The sequence below is a fragment of the Cladosporium halotolerans genome, assembly GCF_011745625.1.
Source record: "Cladosporium halotolerans strain TM138-S3 chromosome Unknown Sca9, whole genome shotgun sequence".
In the NCBI taxonomy this organism is placed as follows: Eukaryota; Fungi; Ascomycota; class Dothideomycetes; order Cladosporiales; family Cladosporiaceae; genus Cladosporium; species Cladosporium halotolerans.
The window spans coordinates 613728-633125 of NW_027191460.1; the positions used below are offsets into that span (position 1 = coordinate 613728).

At 54.3% G+C, this 19398-nt stretch overlaps 7 protein-coding genes across 7 annotated transcripts; 3 read left to right on the plus strand and 4 right to left on the minus strand.

Moving 5' to 3' along the window:
• Positions 1-52: 52 nt before the first annotated feature.
• On the minus strand, positions 53-2274 carry WHR41_03663 (uncharacterized protein; the record flags this gene model as incomplete). Its single annotated transcript, XM_069372269.1, has 2 exons — positions 53-94; positions 154-2274. 2 exons carry the CDS (start codon positions 2272-2274, stop codon positions 53-55), a joined length of 2163 nt encoding a protein of 720 aa, XP_069230840.1.
• A 908-nt stretch (positions 2275-3182) lies between these two features.
• On the minus strand, positions 3183-4639 carry WHR41_03664 (uncharacterized protein; the record flags this gene model as incomplete). Its single annotated transcript, XM_069372270.1, has 3 exons — positions 4344-4639; positions 3935-4281; positions 3183-3877 (listed from the first exon to the last, which is right to left on the minus strand). The coding sequence occupies exons 2-3, from the start codon at positions 4023-4025 to the stop codon at positions 3183-3185; spliced, it is 786 nt and encodes a 261-aa protein (XP_069230847.1). The 5' UTR covers positions 4026-4281; positions 4344-4639.
• Positions 4640-4802: 163 nt separating this feature from the next.
• Positions 4803-6089, plus strand: WHR41_03665 (uncharacterized protein). Its single transcript, XM_069372271.1, has 2 exons — positions 4803-5167; positions 5220-6089. The coding sequence occupies exons 1-2, from the start codon at positions 4888-4890 to the stop codon at positions 5894-5896; spliced, it is 957 nt and encodes a 318-aa protein (XP_069230846.1). The 5' UTR covers positions 4803-4887; the 3' UTR covers positions 5897-6089.
• On the minus strand, positions 5974-8064 carry WHR41_03666 (uncharacterized protein). The gene is made up of 4 exons (XM_069372272.1): positions 7096-8064; positions 6687-7036; positions 6486-6631; positions 5974-6431 (listed from the first exon to the last, which is right to left on the minus strand). The coding sequence occupies exons 1-4, from the start codon at positions 7966-7968 to the stop codon at positions 6079-6081; spliced, it is 1722 nt and encodes a 573-aa protein (XP_069230845.1). The 5' UTR covers positions 7969-8064; the 3' UTR covers positions 5974-6078.
• Positions 8065-8569: 505 nt separating this feature from the next.
• WHR41_03667 (uncharacterized protein) lies at positions 8570-13798 on the minus strand (the record flags this gene model as incomplete). Its single annotated transcript, XM_069372273.1, has 1 exon — positions 8570-13798. The coding sequence occupies one exon, from the start codon at positions 13796-13798 to the stop codon at positions 8570-8572; it is 5229 nt and encodes a 1742-aa protein (XP_069230844.1).
• A 480-nt stretch (positions 13799-14278) lies between these two features.
• WHR41_03668 (uncharacterized protein) lies at positions 14279-17347 on the plus strand (the record flags this gene model as incomplete). Its single annotated transcript, XM_069372274.1, has 3 exons — positions 14279-14419; positions 14474-14616; positions 14672-17347. Exons 1-3 carry the CDS (start codon positions 14350-14352, stop codon positions 17345-17347), a joined length of 2889 nt encoding a protein of 962 aa, XP_069230849.1. The 5' UTR covers positions 14279-14349.
• Positions 17348-17784: 437 nt separating this feature from the next.
• WHR41_03669 (uncharacterized protein) lies at positions 17785-19258 on the plus strand (the record flags this gene model as incomplete). The annotated part of the gene is made up of 2 exons (XM_069372275.1): positions 17785-17989; positions 18046-19258. Exons 1-2 carry the CDS (start codon positions 17862-17864, stop codon positions 19256-19258), a joined length of 1341 nt encoding a protein of 446 aa, XP_069230848.1. The 5' UTR covers positions 17785-17861.
• Positions 19259-19398: the final 140 nt, after the last annotated feature.

A 19398-nucleotide genomic window follows, 5' to 3' on the forward strand; every position in this document is an offset into this window, starting at 1 on the left:
CCGTTAACTATTCTCGCCCGTTGGTCACAGTCGAGGTAGAGAATCAGCTCCATTACTCTCCATCACACACTTTGGTGAAAGCATCGAGCAAGGTCTGTGAACAGTGTCAGTGTAAGACTTCAACCACCAAGCGCATCTGTTCGCTCTGCTTACCGCGAAGCTGCAGTCCTCCATCGAGCCGAACACGCGATTCTTTGTCATTTTCGCCTGCGTCGCACGCGGACTTGCGATACCAAAAGCAATACGAGCCAGGTATCGGGGATCATCGCGCTCGGGAACCGCTTCGAGTACTTTCGCGAATGCCTTGCTATCCCAAGGGACCTGTGGTGGCTTCTTGAGCTCCACTGGCTGATGCGTCTCGCACCAAGTACAGTGCCCGCATTCTTGCGCCTTGTCTGGCAACTCGTCACCAAAATGCTTCGCCAAAGCCAACGCGAAGCACTGCTTGCCGACGACGAGGTTGGTGACTTGGTCCATACGTTCCAGATCTTGCTGCTCCCGGATCTCCAACTCTCGGTACACTTTATCTGAAAGAGCCTGGCGGTCTTGACCAGTAGAGGGGAGCGGTTTGAGCACCAGATAGATCTGGTGCACATTCTTAGTCTCCAGCTGTATGAAACCGCGCTCGTTCCAGTCGTTCAGTCTGCTGACGATGCTCTCCCTCGAAATGCTTCCCTTCTTTGAAACTGAGTCCACGTCTACGTAAGTCCACAGCTTGGCTTTCCTGGATCCTTCCAGGATGGCTTGAGCAACGGGGGAGTTATCTGTTGGTAGCTTCAGCTCCTTGTACTGATATTGTGTATACTTCGGTGTGGTCTCTCGGATGAGACCAAATCGAAGCTCCAATTGTGCGAAGATATTCTTTGCCACAGTTTGCTTGATGTCCCATTCTTTGCTGACCTGCTGGAGACTAAGCTCTATGATCGTGCCTTTACCTGTGCCAGAGACCATGGTAGAGAAGACATTTTGGATCATCGAGCGCACGCTTTGTCTGGAAGGCAAATCACCGCGTGTGAAACTCTCTCGAAGATGGAAGTCTTCGGCGCACATGAACAGCATGCAATGGCTTTCCTTGCCATCTCTGCCTGCGCGACCGATTTCTTGCGAGTATCCCTCGAGACTGCGTGGAATGTCGTAATGGATGACGTTACGGATATTGGCCTTGTCTATGCCCATGCCGAAAGCGATCGTTGCGCAAATGATCATGTTCTTCGATGCCATGAATTCATCCTGGCATGCGACCTTCTCGTCTGGAGCCATGCCAGCATGGAAGTGACGACTCCTGAGTTTGCTCCTTCGTAGTCGGTCTGCTAGCTGCTCGGCGTGTTTTTGAAGAGTCACGTACACGATGCTCGGTCCTGGATGTTGGTTCAAGAATTTGATGAGCTCAGGATACGACTCTTCCTTTGTCAGAAACGATCTCGCGTGCAGGTGTAGGTTGTCGCGGTATGTCGGAGTGCGAAAGACCCCTTCTTCGGGCGGGATGTCGAATGCCTTACAAACGTCTTCTGCAACTTTGGGCGTGGCGGTGGCAGTGAGACAGATCACGCGCTCCGCCTGGATTTCTTTAGCGAATCGCGCGACTTTCAGATAGTCCGGTCGAAATGCGTGACCCCATTCTGAGATGCAATGTGCTTCATCGACGGCGAGAAGCCGGACCCCACCCTTGACGCTCGCCATTGAAGCGACAAAGCCTTCGTTGTTAAGCCTTTCGGGAGCGCAATAGAGGATGTCAAGCATCCCCTCTCGCATGTCCTCGACCGTCGACATGTATTCCTCTTTAGATTTACTCGAGTCCATGGCCTCTGCGCGAATGCCAAGACGCTTCAATGCGTCTACTTGGTCTTTCATTAATGCGATCAGTGGGGAGACGACCAGTGTGATACCACCCTCGGCGTGACCTTGCCGTACGCCATGGAGCTTATCTAGGCGCTTGATCGCAACACCAGGCACCTGGTAACATAGTGATTTGCCGCCTCCAGTAGGGAACACCACGACTGCGCTTCCACCACGAAGCACTCTGCTGACGGCGTGTGCTTGCTTAAGGCGAAAGGCTGGGAGCTTGAAACGGCTCTGGAGGACTTCTGTCGCAATATTGAGAGCTGCATCCGTTGTTTTTGGCACTTTACTCGGCGGCTCATTGTGTTGTTCGGACCCCGTCCTCGCATGCTTTCGGCTGCCGTTCAGGGTGCCATTGTCGGCCTGATCGGCCACGGCCTGTAGCTCAAGTTCGTCGGACGAGGAGAGTCCGAAGTCATCGTCACTCATGCTCATTTTGGTAGCGTATTGTGTTTGGAGAGAGAATCATGTCTCGAGGGGTACTTGTTGCAGTGGAACGGATCCACGATGCTGTGGCGTTGACACCAAGTTTGCGGCGCGCGTGGCGGGGCGTGTTCGACGCGACTGCTGGGCGAACCTCAGGGGTCACGTTCGAGGCTTCACTTGTTCCGAGAAATTTGTTTTACATTGACATAATCAAAGCCTTATGTTTTGAAGTTGAAAAGCAAATTGTAGACATTACTTGAAACTCAGAGAAGCATGCTATTGAGACGCGCGACGTATTTTCCAACGACTTACTTTCGTTGCGTTTAGCAACATTGAGCAGGATACCGAGAATGAAGCCATATTCAGAACCGAACCCATTACAAGTGACAGGTAATATGTACCCTGAAGATTGTTCCACACCTCAACGCGAAATCAGACAAGCCTTAATCGCTCGCCGCCTCATTACACGAGCGATCGGCAATCTGCGCAGACCTAATCATCTTCGCCTTGGTTCCCGCACATAGGAAGGTTCATTCGGAGGGTTGAGTCGGAGGCTGGAGCGTTTGAACAGAGAGGCCATCCACCGATCATCGATGTGAACGTTGCCATCAGGCAAGAATTTGGGCGCATCTACCTCGTAGCAATCCCGGCGTGGAGTATTTCCACGATGTGCATCGCGAATGCGACCATGGTGATGTAGGCAAATACCATCTTGTCAAGGTGACATCTGAGTTCCTGAGACTAAGCACTGATGCGTGTCGAAAATCATTTGAATCTATGGTGGCGGTCTTCTAGTTGGGTGCTAGCCAGAAGGCTGATACGGAGCGACTGGTACAGAGGAGCATTGATGTTAGCAAGGCAATCATCGTTATGGCTGGAACTAGCACAGTCTCCATCGCTGTCTAGCCATCGTGAGACTATTTAAATAGGTATTTCTGGATGAGTTTGCCCGGCTCATCCAATTCTTCTTCGCGGATCAAGCCAACAGTCAACCAGACCAAAGCCTCGCCCGCAGTCTCCCACGTGAACGTACGGCACTTCTGCGTCCTGGCGTTGACTATCTCTACTTTCTTTACTTCGACAGTCGACTCTCTGATGCACAGAAAGTAATCCCCACGCCAGTCCTTCTCTACCCGTGATTTCGTGAAATGCGACGCCATAGCGCTCACATCACTTGTATTGACGCCATCCCATTCGGCTAAGATGGTGCCTGTGTCTCTGTGCCTGCCGACCAGGCCACCGTCGACAGTATCCGCGATGTCCGCTACATTTCTTCGTGCCGCGGCGCTTAGATCCACAAGTATGGCGAACGCGTTACGAGGATAGAGGGGCAGACTGGCGTTAGCGAGCACGTCGTCCTTCCAATCTGTGTTGTCAATACTGAGAGATGGTAGAGCGTAACAAAGCTCATGCGCTTTCTCACGCACAGCGTCAGGGGCGCCTTTATAATTGAGGTTCACGCAGAGTAGACCCTCTTTGAGCACATCTTGGCGGTCGGCGATGAGGAGAAATCCTTGATTGACGTCGTTCCGATCTCTGTGGGTGGCGAGGATATCGGTTGGTCGAGCAGGTGAGTAAAGTATAGCTTTCCATGTTTCTGCGTCGACGTCTTCTGTTGACAGCTATGTGAGACCTTAACTATAACGGCATCTAGCCACTCAAGACTTACCAGCCACAAGACTATCTTTGATCAAGTCTCGAAGGTCCAAGTTGACCTCTTGAGTCTTGTACACGGCGAACGGGCGAAAATCGTCTACCATTTCGTTGGTTGCTTTGAGCGGCTTAATATTTGTGAGCTGGATTGTCTAGATGCCGAAAATCTTTCGTACAGCCTTCAAGGCCTGGATGAAAGTTTGACTACACCTGGGATGAATGTCTTGGTGCCTAAAGAGATGAGCTTGGGATTGTCTTTTGTGGAACTTTGTCTCAACGGTTGTATCCGATCTGCATCGTGTGTAAATCGGGCGTCACAAGATAGCCGTACTCGATCGATCGCAAGAGCCGACGACAAGATGCCTTTTCGGTGCGATTAGAAACCCGGGGTCTTGGGCACGTGTATGTTCATCGACCTTGCTTACTTCGGCGGAGGAGGTCTCGCGCAGCATGATGTTGTTGGCGGCACGATTTTCAGTCCTTCGTCGACATCAAGCTCTATTACAACGACACACATACGAAAAGAATGATTGCAAGTGTGGTGAGAGAAATGCCACAGATTATTGAGCTTTTCGATGATCATATCGCGTTCAAAATCCGTGTAGCGATGTCGCCCCCGCCTTGAGTGCAGACTCGTCTTTCCTGTACATCAGCCTGGCACTCTCGAGCGCTGACTTCCGATGACACTACTTCGAGTCCAGTAAATACTGTATCGCCCGAGGTAATATCGACTGGATTGTGTTGATGACACGGCAACGGCAGAGGCCGAGTCTAGACCAGGAGAGCCCTCTAGGCAAACAACAAAGATGGCATTCACAGCCGATTTGCGGGGTTGCGTCATGGCACAAACTTTACCCCATGCTTGTTCCTCCATGTCGTTTGCGTCCAGCACCATCATCCCATTACGCATCCATGCCTCGATGACCAGATCCATCTGATACCACCGGGATCCATGCTTCTTCATTCTACATGATGCGCCCTGGGCTGATGTGCACGCTCTTGCCATCACGCCTTTTCCGCCACAGCAACAATGGCAGCGCCGTGACTAGCGCTGTCAGAGCTGCTGCCGTCGATTGCAACAACCCTGCGGCCTGCTTGCGGAACTGCCGTTGCTTTGCTCGTGTTCATGATCTGGACCAGCTGAACCGCGAGGTCTGGTTCGCTAGTAGTGCGCCGAGGAGCGTACCAGAGTCTGGCTTGGGAGGGGACAAGAAGCCTCCAGATGAGCGGACTCTACAGCTTGGGAAGAGTAGGTTTGCTGCTTGCTTGACCATGCCGGCAACAATACTGATGTCCAACAGCGGTTAGGACACTACACGAGCGGCTGCCAACCTTGCTGGAGACGCCTTTGCCTTCCGAAATCCTCTCGCCACGCATTAGCCTTCATTTGTTCCCGTCCACCCACCCTCACCTCCCGACCGTTTCTGGAAAAATTGCATACATAGCAGCGCTATGGACGGCGCCTGTAGCTTGGGGCCGGATCCCGTTAGTCGGCAATGTCAAGCTCACCATCACATCTGAACGGATGATTCGCAACGGCGGAACCACAAGTCCACTTGAGAACAGGGACGAGAAGCTGGTTGTGAAGTGGAAGACATGCGGAAAGACCGAGCATCGCGACGGAACAGGTGGTATCTACCGGCCAGTCGGCATTCGTGCTCGCGACCCAATGGAGAAGATCAAGAATTTCATTTCTGGTACAAAGAACGGCGAGGCCCACGAAGAAGAAGCGGAGGAGTTCTGCGGTATCTTCATATTCGAGTTCGACGAACAGGGCCGGATCGCAAAGCATACTATCGAGCACAGCGAACAAGGAGGCAATTGGGATAAGATGACGAGAGTTGTCAGCGTGACAGATTGGTTAATCGGCACGTTCAACGGCAAGAGGAATCAAGAGCTGCCCGGACTGGCGTGGTGCGAGGAGCGACCGAACGGATCGCATATCAGGATAGTGGATCGCTCGAGAAGGATCTGCTAGATGTACAGGATATACCCACTGGTGAGGCGTTATGGTTCACATAGCCGCGAGCGTCGTCTGGGTCTGACGGGTTGAGGTTTGTATTTGTTACTCCACTCGATTATTTGTATATGTATCTCCGCCCCTTACGATACGATTTTACGGCTCTGAACGCAATCTCTCTTGAATTCAGGAAATGTCCATCACCTATGAAGCGTTGCCTGGTCCCTTTCCGTTGCCTCCCTCCTCTCATCACCTTCCAGCTCAGCATTCGGGACGAAGAAACAGCTGGCCCCACAGAGACCGATCAGTGGAACCATAATCGTGAATACCGCCCGAATTCCTCTCATCTTCGCTTCTGCCAGAGTTATAGATTCCTCTTGACCAAAGTCATTAGCAGCATTCCCATCTGGCAGCGAAGAACTTGTCACGGCGTATTGCACAGCCGTGCTGACCGCAAGCCCGGTTACAGCGCCCAGCATCCGCATGAGATTTCGCGCTGAAGTAGCCACGGCGCGATCTTGAGGCTTGCAAAGAGCCTGGAGGGCGACGAGAGCTGTACTGTCGTTTAACGATGTGACATTGTCAGAGCACCAGTATAGGCACTTACCTGGCTGATGAACAAAACCAATACCGGCGCCTTCGACGATGAGAGTCAACACCTCCGTCCACATCGGAGTGGTGCGTGAGAAGTTGACTTTCAGTCCAACTCCGAGTAGCCAGAAGGCGAAGCCTATCCACATTACTGGACCGTATCTATCCGTTGTCAGCACATTAACCTTGATAGGCCTGACTTTTTTGACTGCCGTACCTTGCAAATCTTGTCATGAGCGGTCCAGAAATCGCACCGACAACACTAAGCGTGACAAGCAGGGACAATAGTAGCGTGGCTGTCTGTAGGGGACTGTATCCACGGACTTCCTGAAAGTACATCGGTAAGAAGTACAAGTCAACTTGGAAAACGAAGTCATATGCCGGAGCTTGAAGGAATAGGATCAGCGTGGATCGCTTGGTGAATAGACGCAGAGGGATCATTGGGATCGAGGCCAGACGTTTCTGAATCACGAAGAACAGGAACCAGCTGGCAGCTCCAATGCTCAGCATTGATATGACCATGGCGCTGTTCCAAGGCCATTTCGAACCGCCGTAATTTATCGGAAGCTGATGAGTTGCGTCAGCCAATCCAATCACAGGTGATGCACAAGGTCGATTACACTCACCAACAAGAACACCATCGCCGTTACGACTACAACGAGACCCATCCAATCAATCCTGCCCAACTTCTCCCTCCAGCTCCCAACGACCGGCTTCAACGGAAGCAGAAACCCCATGAACACCAGACAGACGCTCGCAAGAATCGGCGGCATCCAGAAAATCCACCTCCACGCCTCGCCTCCCCTCCGCAGCATCTCAGCCGCAATGAAAGGTCCCGTGCAAGAACCGAGTCCGATCGCCGTACTAAGCAGCCCCTGGTACTTCCCTCGGTCTCTCATGCTCACGAGATCGCTCACGACAATCGTCACGACTGAGCTAACCCCGCCACCTCCAACACCGCTCAGCGCCCGACAGACATACAGCCAAGTCGGTGTCTGCGCAAAACCGCACAGCACGCCACCGAGCACGATAAAACCAAGCGAAGTCATCAAGACTGGCTTCCTGCCAAAGACGTCCGACAGCCTGCCGTACAGCGGTTGGCAGGCTGCTTGGCCCATCAGGTAAGCTGTGCCGGCCCAGGTGATGGATGTACCGGCGTTGAGCGAGCTGCCGATGGCTGGGAGAGCGGTTGCAACGGCGTTGATGTCGAGGGTTGAGATGAAGTACGCCGTCGAGAGGCAGGCGTAGACGAGCATTAGGCGGGGGAAGGGGAGGCGGGAGGTTTGGTCGTGGATGTCTGTAGTGTCGATGGACGTGGGTTCGATTATTCGCGGTTGCGGAGATGCGGTGCTGTGGTTAGTGTCATGGCTTCTACGGATTGATGTTTGTGAAGTAGAATTCTGAGGGCTGTGGTGTTGGTCTTCCTCATGTGTAGTCGACGTTCGCTGTGGCGCGTGAGCCGGGTCGATGATGTCGAGTGTGACTGTTTCGGTTGCCATTGGAACAATTATGGATGTAACGGCATCATCTAGGGTACGATGAACTTTTCAAAGAAGTCCTGAGAAGGTGATGCTGGAATTTGTTTTGGAGATAACTGCGATTGATCTGGTTGCCGAGGCAAAGTAATCCTGGGGCAGGCAACTTGGCGATCTGGTGAAGAGTCATATGTTCTCATCAAACCGATTTCCACAGCTTCACCAAGCATAGTACTGAGAACGAAAGTCCACTACAAGCAACGCGAAGAAGTCCCCCTTCTTGCGAAGAGAAGAGTCGATACCGTTGAGGCGTACACCTGGCAGCTCTTGCACGACCTTGCATAGGTTGCCACAAAGCGTGCTCTTGGCTTGTCTCCAAGAGCAGCGTATTCAATTCGGACAGAGCAGGGTATCATCTATCAGTTCTTTTATAATACAATCACTCCCAATCTTCAAAAACGCCCTTCCCGTTCCCCTTCCAAAGCGGGCCCCTCCGAGGCAACAAGCTCTCAGCCCGCGCACGCAGCCTCGGTCGAGACATCGAGCGCCTTAGGCTGCGAGTACTCCCTTGACGTGAGGGCCTAGGCATGTCCGGGTGAGGATTCACTGGCAAAGCCGGCCCATTCTACTGGGCAGGGGCGGGGCCACTCCTGGTGGCCCACATGACCATATTCGGGAACGAGCTGTGCGCGAAGCTCTCGGTGTAGAACGAGTGCTGCGGGCCATGGTCGCCGACGAGGTTGTGCGCCAGCTCGTGACAGAGGGTGATCCACCAGTACGACATGGCCTCGACCATGCCATGCCCGTCGTGCAGGTTCGCGAGGTGCAGCTGCTCAAAGAAGCGCAGGTTGCAGAAGAGACTGCCGCTCTTGTTGAAGGCAATGGTCGAGCCGGTCTCGTCGGCGAAGATGCTGATGGTGCTTGCGGGGAGATTGAAGATTGCGGCGCACTGTTTGAGCAGGACGGTGAAGTTTGCGAGTGCGGTTTGGTGGGATCTGAAGAAGGCCATGGGGTCGGCGCTGTGTCGGGACAGGAAGAACTTCATGCCTTGGTCGAGGTCTCTCACGAACGTCAGGTCATGACCGGGTTTGTTGTCGCAGTATGTTGGTGCCTCTTGAATCTGGTTTGTTTCAGGTCTCGAGAAAACTGAGTTGGAGTTGTAAGAGCGGGAGGCTTTGATCGCAGCTTGCAGGTTCTGTTGGAGGGCCTGAGGACTCGTGACCGTTCCAGTATTCGGCCCAGAAGAGCTGGGCTTCGTGACTGTACCAGTGTTGGAGCTTGAAGAGCTAGGCTTGTTCTGAGTATAGGGAGGCGGTTGCTCTGAAGTCGGCGATGTGTTGAACCCGAGCTGGCGAGAGATATTTGTGAAAAGGCTTTCAGGCTTCTTGTTACCTCGTGACTGAGGCAGTGCGATCTGCTGCTCAGGAGAATCATTGAACGACCCTGGCATGCTAGGCTGTCTCTCGGGCGTCTTTGCGTTCTCAAGCCGAAGCTGGCCCACCCCATTCGTGATGCCATTTGTGTCCGGCTGACGGCCAGCGTTCGCCTTCACAATGGCTTCTGCGATCTTTCTTTGCTCCTCCTCTCGCTTCTGTCTCTCGCTCTCCGCAATTCGGGACTCTGCAGCCTTCTGTCGAAGGATGCGATCGACGTTGTAGCCTTTAGTCTTCAAACTGCGCAGGTCGCTCTGCATCAATATCTCAAGTGCTAAGAAGTCTTGCTGGCGCGGTCTCTTGAGCAAAAGACTCATGACGGCGCGACTGACCTCGTACAGATCATACCGCGCAGTGACCCAGAGTATGGCATCTCGCTTCGTCTCCCTATGCAACGCTGCAGTGCGCGTCTCGACGAAGTGCATCCTGTACCCTTTGAGCCTGCGCGTGACCTGCAGGAATTCCGTGCCCTTGACGCTGAGATTCTGTTCGAGCCACTTGGCGTCGTGGCGGATCATGTCCACGGAGTGATCATGCAGGAACAAACGGCATCGCTCCACGATCAACTTCTGCAGCTTCGCAGCAAACTCTTGGTGTCTCAACTGCGCTCCCATACGCTGATCGTCTTCGACGAGCTTGCTGAGGAAAGGCGTCTCGAGCGCTGCGTAAAAGTCTTCGAGCATCTCTTCTTGCGGCGCGGCAAGAAGGTTAGACTGGAACAGACGGTAAGTGTAGAAGTCGTCTACGATCACCATGCCCGCGGCGTTGACAAGAGAGTATTCCTTAATCATCAGCTCTTCGTCGTCGGATTCACGCGCCTTCTTCTCGCTCGGCGCAGCATTCGCCACCTCTTTGACAGCAAGCAAACAGGGCGTACGCTTGAGCTGCTGCCAGAGCGTCTTGTCTTTCTTGAGGCTGGCCGAACTGTCCGCAATGCGCCTCAGCAATTGCAGATACTTATCCGTACCGAGGGTCTGCAACAAGCGTCCAGGTTGTCTAATCAACATGTAGGCAATCTCACTCGCCGTAGGCTCGTGCTTGGATCCGATGCGAAGCAGAAAAGAGTTAGCTTCAAGACCGAAGTCCGCAAAGTCGAAAATGTCTCCATAAGCCTCGCTGTCACCAAGGAAGACGGTGCGTGGCGCCACAAAGCGAACGTTACCCGTTTTCTCGCCTTTCCTCTCAGTGATAGGCACGATCGGTGAGTTGCCCAGCTTCTCTGCGAGGTTACCTGACGGGCCAATCTCACTAAGACGCTCAGCGAAGTAACCGAACAACGTCTTTGCTTGTCCGATGTCAAGGGGCGGAGCTTTGATCAGGCGATCGGCACAGAGCTCGATGGGCGGGTCCAGAGCTACGCCGAAGACAGCATGGTGAGGGAGCATGTCCGCTCGAAGGATCCTAAACTTGAGCACTGCCGCCTTCGGGTTGCCGTAGCATTGGACGGGCTTTGCGATCATGTTGTCTTTCTCGCCAGGGAATGGTTGCACAGGCAAGAAAGCCTTGTCGATCTGTTGCATGGGATATCTATTGTATCCATGGTGGAAAGTGTTCATGATGAAGTAGCTGAGAGCCGATTTCTGAAGATCACTGTTCGAAGGCGCTTTGTTCAGGATCTCAGCCAAAATAGGCACATCGGGGTAGGGCATCAAGCCAAGCAGCCTCAAGAAACGGCCTTCAGGGCTCGCCGGTCTCCACTGTCCCGGCCACTGTAATACAGGGAGACCGAGGCGCCGGATATCGTCGTTCGGCTCAAACAGTTCCGCGAGGCGGTACAATTTGCCCTTGTCGACTTGGTCTCCTGAAAGAGGCTCTGCTGGGCAGATCGGTGTATTGCGAAGTCTCTTGATGTCCTCGTCTGGGATATCGTCCTTGACGCTGAGAAGGTACTTCACCAGGTCAACATGGCTCCACTTGCCCTCGGCCGGTGCAGCACCGGGTTTGGACTGTGCCATCAATCGGTCGAAGACCACCGTCAGTTCGATAGTCTTGCGTACGCCAAGAGTGCCCAAAAACTTCTCCTTCACGCCTTGCAACCCAGTGATAGTTGGAAGGTCGTCAAAGAGCTTTACGCTGGCAAAGTACGATTGAGGCGGTTTGCGCATGCCAAGCTTGGTTGGGATGACAGTCCTAGGAATTAACAGCTCGGCGACAGTCTGTTTCGATCCTTGACTGAGGCCGTCCCATGCTTTGGAGATCACGGGAAGTACTTGTGTCGCAACAGCAGGTGTAGACTCAAGCGATTGACCCGGGCCGAAACCTTGACCGTTGCTTTCGATGATCCAGCGAAGCCATGGGACTATTTGCAACTCATCCCACCCGATTGAAGACAACTGACTGGGTGTCAACCCCTTGGTCAAACGGAAAGGCATCGTTTGTGGAGGTGCAGGCAGCTCAGCTGGGATCTTGGTAATATTGACAAAGCTTCGGATCTGACCAAGCTGAATGACAGGGCTTGGAGATGTGTGAATATGCTCTTCGTCAATGCCAGCGACTGTGCCATCGAACAAACTCTGAATGACTGACGCATCCATTTCGTGCCGACTTGTCTTGTTGCATGCCCATTTGATAAGCTCCACAACTTGCTTCTCCGTCAAGGCTTGCGCTTCAAGCTCACGTTTGATATCACCTGTTGTTATATCGGAGAGTAGGCCGTAATCTCTCAGCTTTGTGATAAAGTCCAATGCCTTGTCCATCAGCTCGTCTGGCACAACCGGAATGCCCTCGACGAAGCTCAGATCTTCTGTTGCTACACGTACTTGCTGACTGGGAAGGACGCCTCGGGTGCTCAAGATGTCGATGGAAGCCTTTTGGTTGCACATCCAGAAGGCTTCCTCGATGTACTGTCCGACGCGAGAGGAGGGCGTCGACTCTTCATAAGTGTACTGTTTGAACGCGTGAACGGCAGATGGCATGACTGCAGCCACATCCTCTTTCGTAGGTCCCTTGGTCCCGTTGGTCTTAACTGCGCGGTCCAGCTTGGCCTTGAGCTCGGCCATCTCACCAGTGTATGCCACTCTGCATGCGATACCCGCGACCCGGAGCATTTCCACGTTCCAGTCGCGAACGTAGCGAGCGTTCAAATCGATGCTCTCGCGTTCCACTGTCGGAATGACAGAGGGCGCAGAGATGTGTGCCAGCAAACCTGTTGTTTGCGCGGTTGGAAAGCCGATGAAGATCTTTCCATTTTTCGATGGCAACACCGAAGCGAAGATCTCCCCAGCTTTCTTAGAACTTGCACCGGTTACTGTCGAAAGCGAAGCAGAGTTCTCATCGTATGAGGACGTCAGAATGGCAATGCGCGTAAATTTGGGCGGCGGCTTCTTGGTTGCGCGCTCAAGTTCTTGTGCGAGCGATTTTCCGACGAAAGTCTGCACGCTGACAGTGCTGATCCGGAGGAAGACTGTAGCAGTGCTAAAGCCTGTGAGATCCTCGGCAATGGCCAATTGGAGGGCTTCTTCCTCTCGTTGAGCCTTCTTCGTGGCTGATGCTGCTGAGTTCACGCCACCAGCGAGTTTACTGAACCAGCTGCGTAAAGATCCGCCGCTAGATTCAGCCTGCGACTGAGTCGCACTGATGGCGGGATTTGCAGGCAGTTGCCGATTCCAGCCAACCACGTTCATCCACTGTGCGTCAATCTGTGCATTCTGGTATTCTACAGCAGTGATCTTCATAAGCCCATCTCTTGTCTTAGGATTGACGTCCTTAGGGAGATTGATGTTTGCACCAGGCGCCATCTTTTTTGTGAGTTTTAAGATGTTGTAGTCGTCCAGGTAGAGTTCGATACACTGTAAGCCAACAAAGGTCAAGCTAGTGGCGAGGAATTGGCACAAACCGAGCAGCGAAGGTATAGGTGTGGTGGAACTGCGGTAATCGAGCAGGAATGTAGTATCCTTAGACGCCTGGTCGTCCGGTAGCTTCCCCCGTCTCGTGAACAAACTGTCCTTCTTCCAGTAGAATGCCATGTTCTGATTTCCTGAGCTCACAAAGGGCGACTCGCAGTCCGCAAAGACTGAGTAGAAGCCCACACCAAATGCTCCGATCTTTGTCTCGTCCGGGTTACCCTCAGCGATTCTTTTTAATCTTTGCCAGTCCGTCTCTGCAAATGCTTCGCCATCATTGCTGACCATAAGTGTCTTGAGTGTGTGGTGTAGAAGTACATGTTTGATGTGCTCGGATTTGTCCTGGGACTGTGGCAAGGGTACTGAGGCGGATGGGTTGGTTTCGAAGCGAATGGTGACTCGTGATGCTTGTGCATCTGCGGCGTTCTGGATAAGTTCGCGAAGGGTCGTCCACTCTCCGGAGTATCGCGCAAGGACTTTGTCGATCAGGGCGCGGGTGTTAACCGTGACAGCTTCTTCGTCGAACTGAGAGCCCATGGTCTGCTCGCGCAGTCGGGCATAGTTGCTCGAGGCTGCCATGGTGTTGGCGTGTGTTCGACGCTCTCTCTCTGTACGAGGTATCTCAAGACATGGATCGGCCGGCGAGGCACAAGCGAAGATGGTAAAAGGCGTTCAGGCGAACGAGAAGTGGCGGCTGTCAAAGGATACGCTGGAGAGTGAAGGCTGCGGCTGTGAACATGCGGAAAGGGGCAAGCCCGTAGAGAGAAACTCGATGCAGGGAACCAACGCCGATAACAATGCAGTCAAGTGTCGTAGGCTGCGTGAATCATGCAAATAAGAGAGTGAGAGGGTGGCGTATTATTTGCCGTACAGGCAGCCAGCCGGCTGTCACTGTTGATCGATGGGCTTACCGGACAGGCACTCGACCAGCTGGACCCTGGGAGATGATGCGAGGGCGCGGCTCGCCCGCCCGCCGACGGGCCCCACGCGGAGCCTCATCGAGGCCAGTTCACCACCGAGCTGCCGGGCGTCCTAGCTTTGTGTTTACCGCCCACCTTCTGCCCTTCTGGAAAAGTGCTCCGTCGCATTCCCTCACTCCATCTATACCCCTCCTACCTTCTCACATCAGTATGGCTGCCGATCTTCAGGCGATTGCGGCCCAGCTGCAGGCCAGTTTGGATCCTCAGCAGAGCAGACAGGGTACGAGCCAAATCCTCCGCCGACATCATATGTGCCAGGGCTAACTTTTCGCAGCTGAGCAAACACTAAAGGCCCAGGAAACCAACCCCGGTTTCTCTCTCGCCCTCCTTCAGATCGTCAATACAGACAGCTTCCCTCAGCCAACAAGATTAGCCAGTGCTCTCTTTTTCAAGAACTTTGTCCGCAGAAACTGGGTGGTGGGTAGCGCGCATATGAAAGAAGGTGGGGTTTACAATGACTGACGTATTGAAGGACGAAGATGGAAACCACAAGCTTCCTCAAAATGAGGTTTCAACAATCAAGAGCGAGCTCATCGGGCTTATGGTGAAGGTTCCGCCTACCCTTCAGGCACAACTGGGTGATGCAATCAGTGTTATCGCCGACAGCGACTTCTATCAGAGATGGGATACCCTTGTCGACGATCTTGTCTCACGACTGACACCGGATAACGCTGCGACAAACAACGGTGTTCTCAAGGTCGCTCACTCTGTTTTCAAGAAGTGGGAGCCGCTCTACCGTTCCGATGAACTTTACACCGAGATCAACCACGTGCTTTCAAAATTCGGCGATCCTTTCCTGCAGCTCTGGAGCAACGAGGATCAAGTCATCACAGCCAACGAGAACAATGCGCCCGTTCTGAAAGAGCACCTGGGTACACTAGACCTGATCATCAAGCTTCTTTACGACCTGTCGTCGCAAGACCTTCCGCCTCAATTCGAGGACAACATCGCTACTGTTGCGAACCTCCTTCACAAATACCTCACATTCGATGCCAAGGCCGCTCAAACAGACGACGATGACGAAGCTGGTGTGCTGGAGGATATTAGAGCCGACATTTTCAGGGTGTTGATTCTGTACACGAAGAAGTATGAGGATGCGTTTGGTGCACACTTGGGTCAGTTTGTCAACACTTCCTGGACGATGTTGACAAATATTGGCCCTGAGACCAAGTACGACACTGTTGTGGCGAGAGCGCTTGAGTTTTTGACTACCGTGTCAGGCATTTCCACTCATGCGCAAAACTTCAACAACGCCGATGTACTTGGCCAAGTGACGGAGAAGGTTGTGATTCCCAACCTGTCTCTCCGTGAGTCGGACATCGAGCTTTTTGAGGATGAGCCGATCGAATTCATTAGACGAGACTTGGAAGGTTCCGACGAGGACACTCGGAGACGCTCAGCCACCAACTTCCTCAAGAAGCTCATGGAGCAGTTCGAGAAGGAGGTCACAACTGTTGTGCTGCGCTATGTGGAGCACTTCCTCGGCGAATACGCAAAGGACCGTAAGGGTAACTGGAAGGCCAAGGATACTGCAGTCCACCTTTTCTCATCCATCGCCGCTAAGGGTGTTGCCACCGCCGCAAAGGGTGTGCTAAGCGTCAACCCCAACGTCGATGTGATCGAGTTCTTCCAAAACACTGTCGCCGAAGACTTGACTACAGCCGACGCACCCACACTCTTGAAGGTCGATGCCGTCAAGTACCTGTACATCTTCCGCAGCATTCTTTCCGCACAGCAATGGCAAGGTGCCTTCCCCTTGCTTGTACAGCATCTCAACTCTGACAACTACGTCGTCTACACATACGCTGCGATCGCTGTAGACCGCGCTCTTTACCTTACGAACGAGGCGAAGCAGCCGATCATCCCGAGGGAAAGCATCGTTCCGCTGGCCAAGGATCTGCCTCAGCATCTCTTTGCCCTCATCACCAAGGACACCAAACCGGAGAAGGTTCAGGAAAATGAATTCTTGATGAAGTGCGTTATGCGTGTGTTGATCGTCATTCGCGATGGCGTTCTGCCCATTGCCGACCTGGTCATCACCAACCTTGTCAACATCACAAAGGTCATCCGTCACAACCCTTCAAATCCTGGTTTCTGCTACTACCACTTCGAATCTCTCGGTGCGCTTATCCGGTATGCTGGCCCTGCGCAACCCGAAAAGATCGAGTCAAGCCTCTTCACACCGTTCATGGAAGTCTTGCAAAACGCTGTGGACGAGTTCATTCCCTACGTCTTCCAGCTCTACGCTTCTATGGTCGCCACCAACCCGGCTCCCACACTGTCTAGCGGCTTCCAAGCCTTGGTTGCACCAGTCCTCTCGCCCACAACTTGGGATACCAAGGGCAACGTCCCCGCATTGAAAATGCTCCTGATCGCAATGCTCCAAAAGGGTGCCGAGCAAATCGCCGCCGCGAACCAAACCGAAGCCATCCTCGTGATCTTCCAAAAGCTCGTCGGCACCAAATCCAACGAAGGCCACGCCATGGACCTCATCGAGGCCGTCATCGCCACCTTCCCCGCCCCCGCCCTCGAAGCCTACTGGCAGCCCATCCTCCAGCTCATGTTCACCCGCCTCTCCGGCTCCCCAACCGAGGGCTTCAAGCTCCGCTTCGTCCGCTTCTACTACCTCGCCGCCGCCCTGCAGGACAAGGGCTTCGGCCCGGACGCCTTCATCGCCGCCGCCGACGCCGTGCAGGCCAACGTCTTCACCCCGATCTACACCACCATCATCCTCCCCGAAACCCAACGCCTCACGCGCCCCACCGACCGCAAAACCGCCGTCGTCGCCCTCGCCCGCACCCTCGGCGACTCCCAGGCTTTCGTCGACCGCTACGCCAAGCGCGGCTGGACCATCTCCTGCGAGGCCCTGCTCAAGCTCCTCATCAACCCGCCGCTGCCGCAGGCCCACGACGACACAATCGAGGACCGCGACGTCGACGAGCTCGGGTTCGGCGCGGCTTTCACGGCGCTGAATACTTGCAAGACGGCGCCGAGGGATCCGTTTCCTGAAGTCACGGATGTTAAGGCGTGGGTCGGCGCGTATTTGCGCGAGGCGGATAAGAGGCATAATGGACGGGTCGGGCAGTTTGTGCAGGAGAAGCTGGATGAGCAGGGGAGGGCGGCGTTGGGGAGTGTCATGGCTGCGTGAGGGCGAGTTGGCTCAAATCAGCAGCATATGTAGGGTTGTAGGGGAGGTAGCTTGATGAGGTGATGACAGGATTATTGACGGGGTTGATTGATACCATGGTCGTTTTTCCTTGCTTGGTCGTGGGCAAGGAGAACGTAAATTACGGGACGAATGCTGGTGGAGGAGGGTTTCGGTAGCCCAATTTTGTTGTAGATAACAAAAAGCGTTTCTTGTCACTTTAGGTGCCGTTCTGTCTATCTTTCCCCTGGCTGTGAGTAGGCATTCATGGTTTCGCCAGACACCAACGCTCGTGCCTCGTTCATCGACGTGTGATCTCACCTGTGGAGGGGCTGCCGGGGCTTATCAGCTTATCGGCCGGCAAACTTTCTCGTCTGACTGCCAGACCCCTCCGAGGCAAGTCAGAGAAGCCGCGAAGCCGTGGAGCGCAAACAGTCAGAATCGCGACATTTTTTTCTCGTTTGGCGTTCGGGCAATTCAGACTTCGGATTTTTCACGGACAGAATTGACAGCAAGCATGCCCGCGATTCTCGAGGACGAAATGCCGGGTGCTATGGCCGACGGTGGAAGCGTGGCGACGCTGCCGTTCCCGCCGGTTACCAAGAAGCATATCATGAACTGCTCGTATCACTCGTGGCATCCTAGGTATGTGCATACATAGACTTGAATGAGGTGACTGCCTGATACTTACGTCCTAACAGATACCGCACCGTCACCCCCAAAGCCCGCCTCGTGCCTCTGACAAAGCCTTTCCTCGACTACCTCCGCGCCGACGGCATCATCCTCCCCGACGACGACGAGCCCACCGACGACCCGGAATGGTCAGACGACAGCGGCATCTTCTCTGCCTCAGAAGCGCGCGACAACGGGCAAGAATCCGACGACGAGCAGGAGGACGTCGCAGCCGGGTGGAGAGACGTGCACGCCGCGGTGCAGGACACGATCGAGACGCTGGGCGGCCGAGTCATGCCGAAACTAAACTGGTCCGCGCCGAAGGACGCGACCTGGATGAACGCGAACAGCATGGACTGCCGCACGGCCAACGACGTCTACCTGCTGCTGAAGAGCTCGGACTTCGTCACGCACGACCTCGAGCACGCCTTCGACGACACGGAGGCCGGCGAGGGGCCTGAAGCGGAGCTCACGAACGACACGATCCCTTACCACCTCGTGCTCCGCAAGGCCTTCGAAATGAACCCCTCGGTCGAGTTCCGGTGCTTCGTGCGACACCGCAGGCTCATCGCCATCTCGCAGCGCGACCTCAACCACTTCGATTTTCTCTTTCAGCTGCAGGACAAGCTGCAGTCGAGGATCCAGGAGTTCTTCGACGTGAGGTTGAGGGATACGTTTCCCGATGAGAATTTCGTCTTCGACGTTTATGTCCCCACGCCGTACGAGCGGGTCTGGTTGGTCGATGTTAATCCCTGGGCGCCGAGGACGGATCCCCTGCTGTTTAGCTGGTTGGAGCTTTTGACGATGGACGAGCCGCCGGCCGAGCTGCCGGAGGAGGAGACTGTGCGCATTTCGATCCGGTTTGGGGGTGCTGCGAACGGAGAGACGAAGGGAGAGACAGGCGGAGACACGAACGGAAGTTCGGCAGTGGAGGTTTCTACTCAAGACGAGAAGGATGGGGAGGGCATGACACGCGAGGAGGGCGAGAACGACGACGGCTCGGACAGCGAGTCGGACGTTGACGAGGAAATATGGAAACCCGAGTTCCGGCTGGTCAGGAAGAGCGATCCCGAGGCCTACAGCTTCAGCACTCCACAGTACAGCGCGCACAAGATGCCCAAGGATGTCGTGGATGCGAGCGCGAGTGGGGAGGGGCTGCGCGAGTTTGCGCGTGATTGGCGAGAGATCCTGGAGAAGCGACAGAGGGAGGACGCCGCGGAGGAGAGCAGCGAGGATGAGTGAGTGAGCGATTGATTGAATGGGTGGCAGGCGAGATTGCGCCAGCGCTTCGAGAAGGTCCGCCGGGTCAGCTTTCCGAGCCCCAAACGGCGGTTGACGGGGCGGTTCATCAACGTCGAACGGGCAGGGCGGAGTGGGTGGGC

Bases quoted from the DNA above. Each gene is read 5' to 3' on its own strand.
- WHR41_03665 (XM_069372271.1), top strand. From the start codon at position 4,888: ATGATGCGCCCTGGGCTGATGTGCACGCTCTTGCCATCACGCCTTTTC. The intron at 5,168-5,219 runs GTAGGTTTGCTG...GATGTCCAACAG, and splicing joins GACTCTACAGCTTGGGAAGA to CGGTTAGGACACTACACGAG.
- WHR41_03666 (XM_069372272.1), bottom strand. From the start codon at position 7,968: ATGGCAACCGAAACAGTCACACTCGACATCATCGACCCGGCTCACGCG. The intron at 6,632-6,686 runs GTACGGCAGTCA...GACAACGGATAG, and splicing joins CTCATGACAAGATTTGCAAG to ATACGGTCCAGTAATGTGGA. The intron at 6,432-6,485 runs GTAAGTGCCTAT...ACGACAGTACAG, and splicing joins TGGTTTTGTTCATCAGCCAG to CTCTCGTCGCCCTCCAGGCT.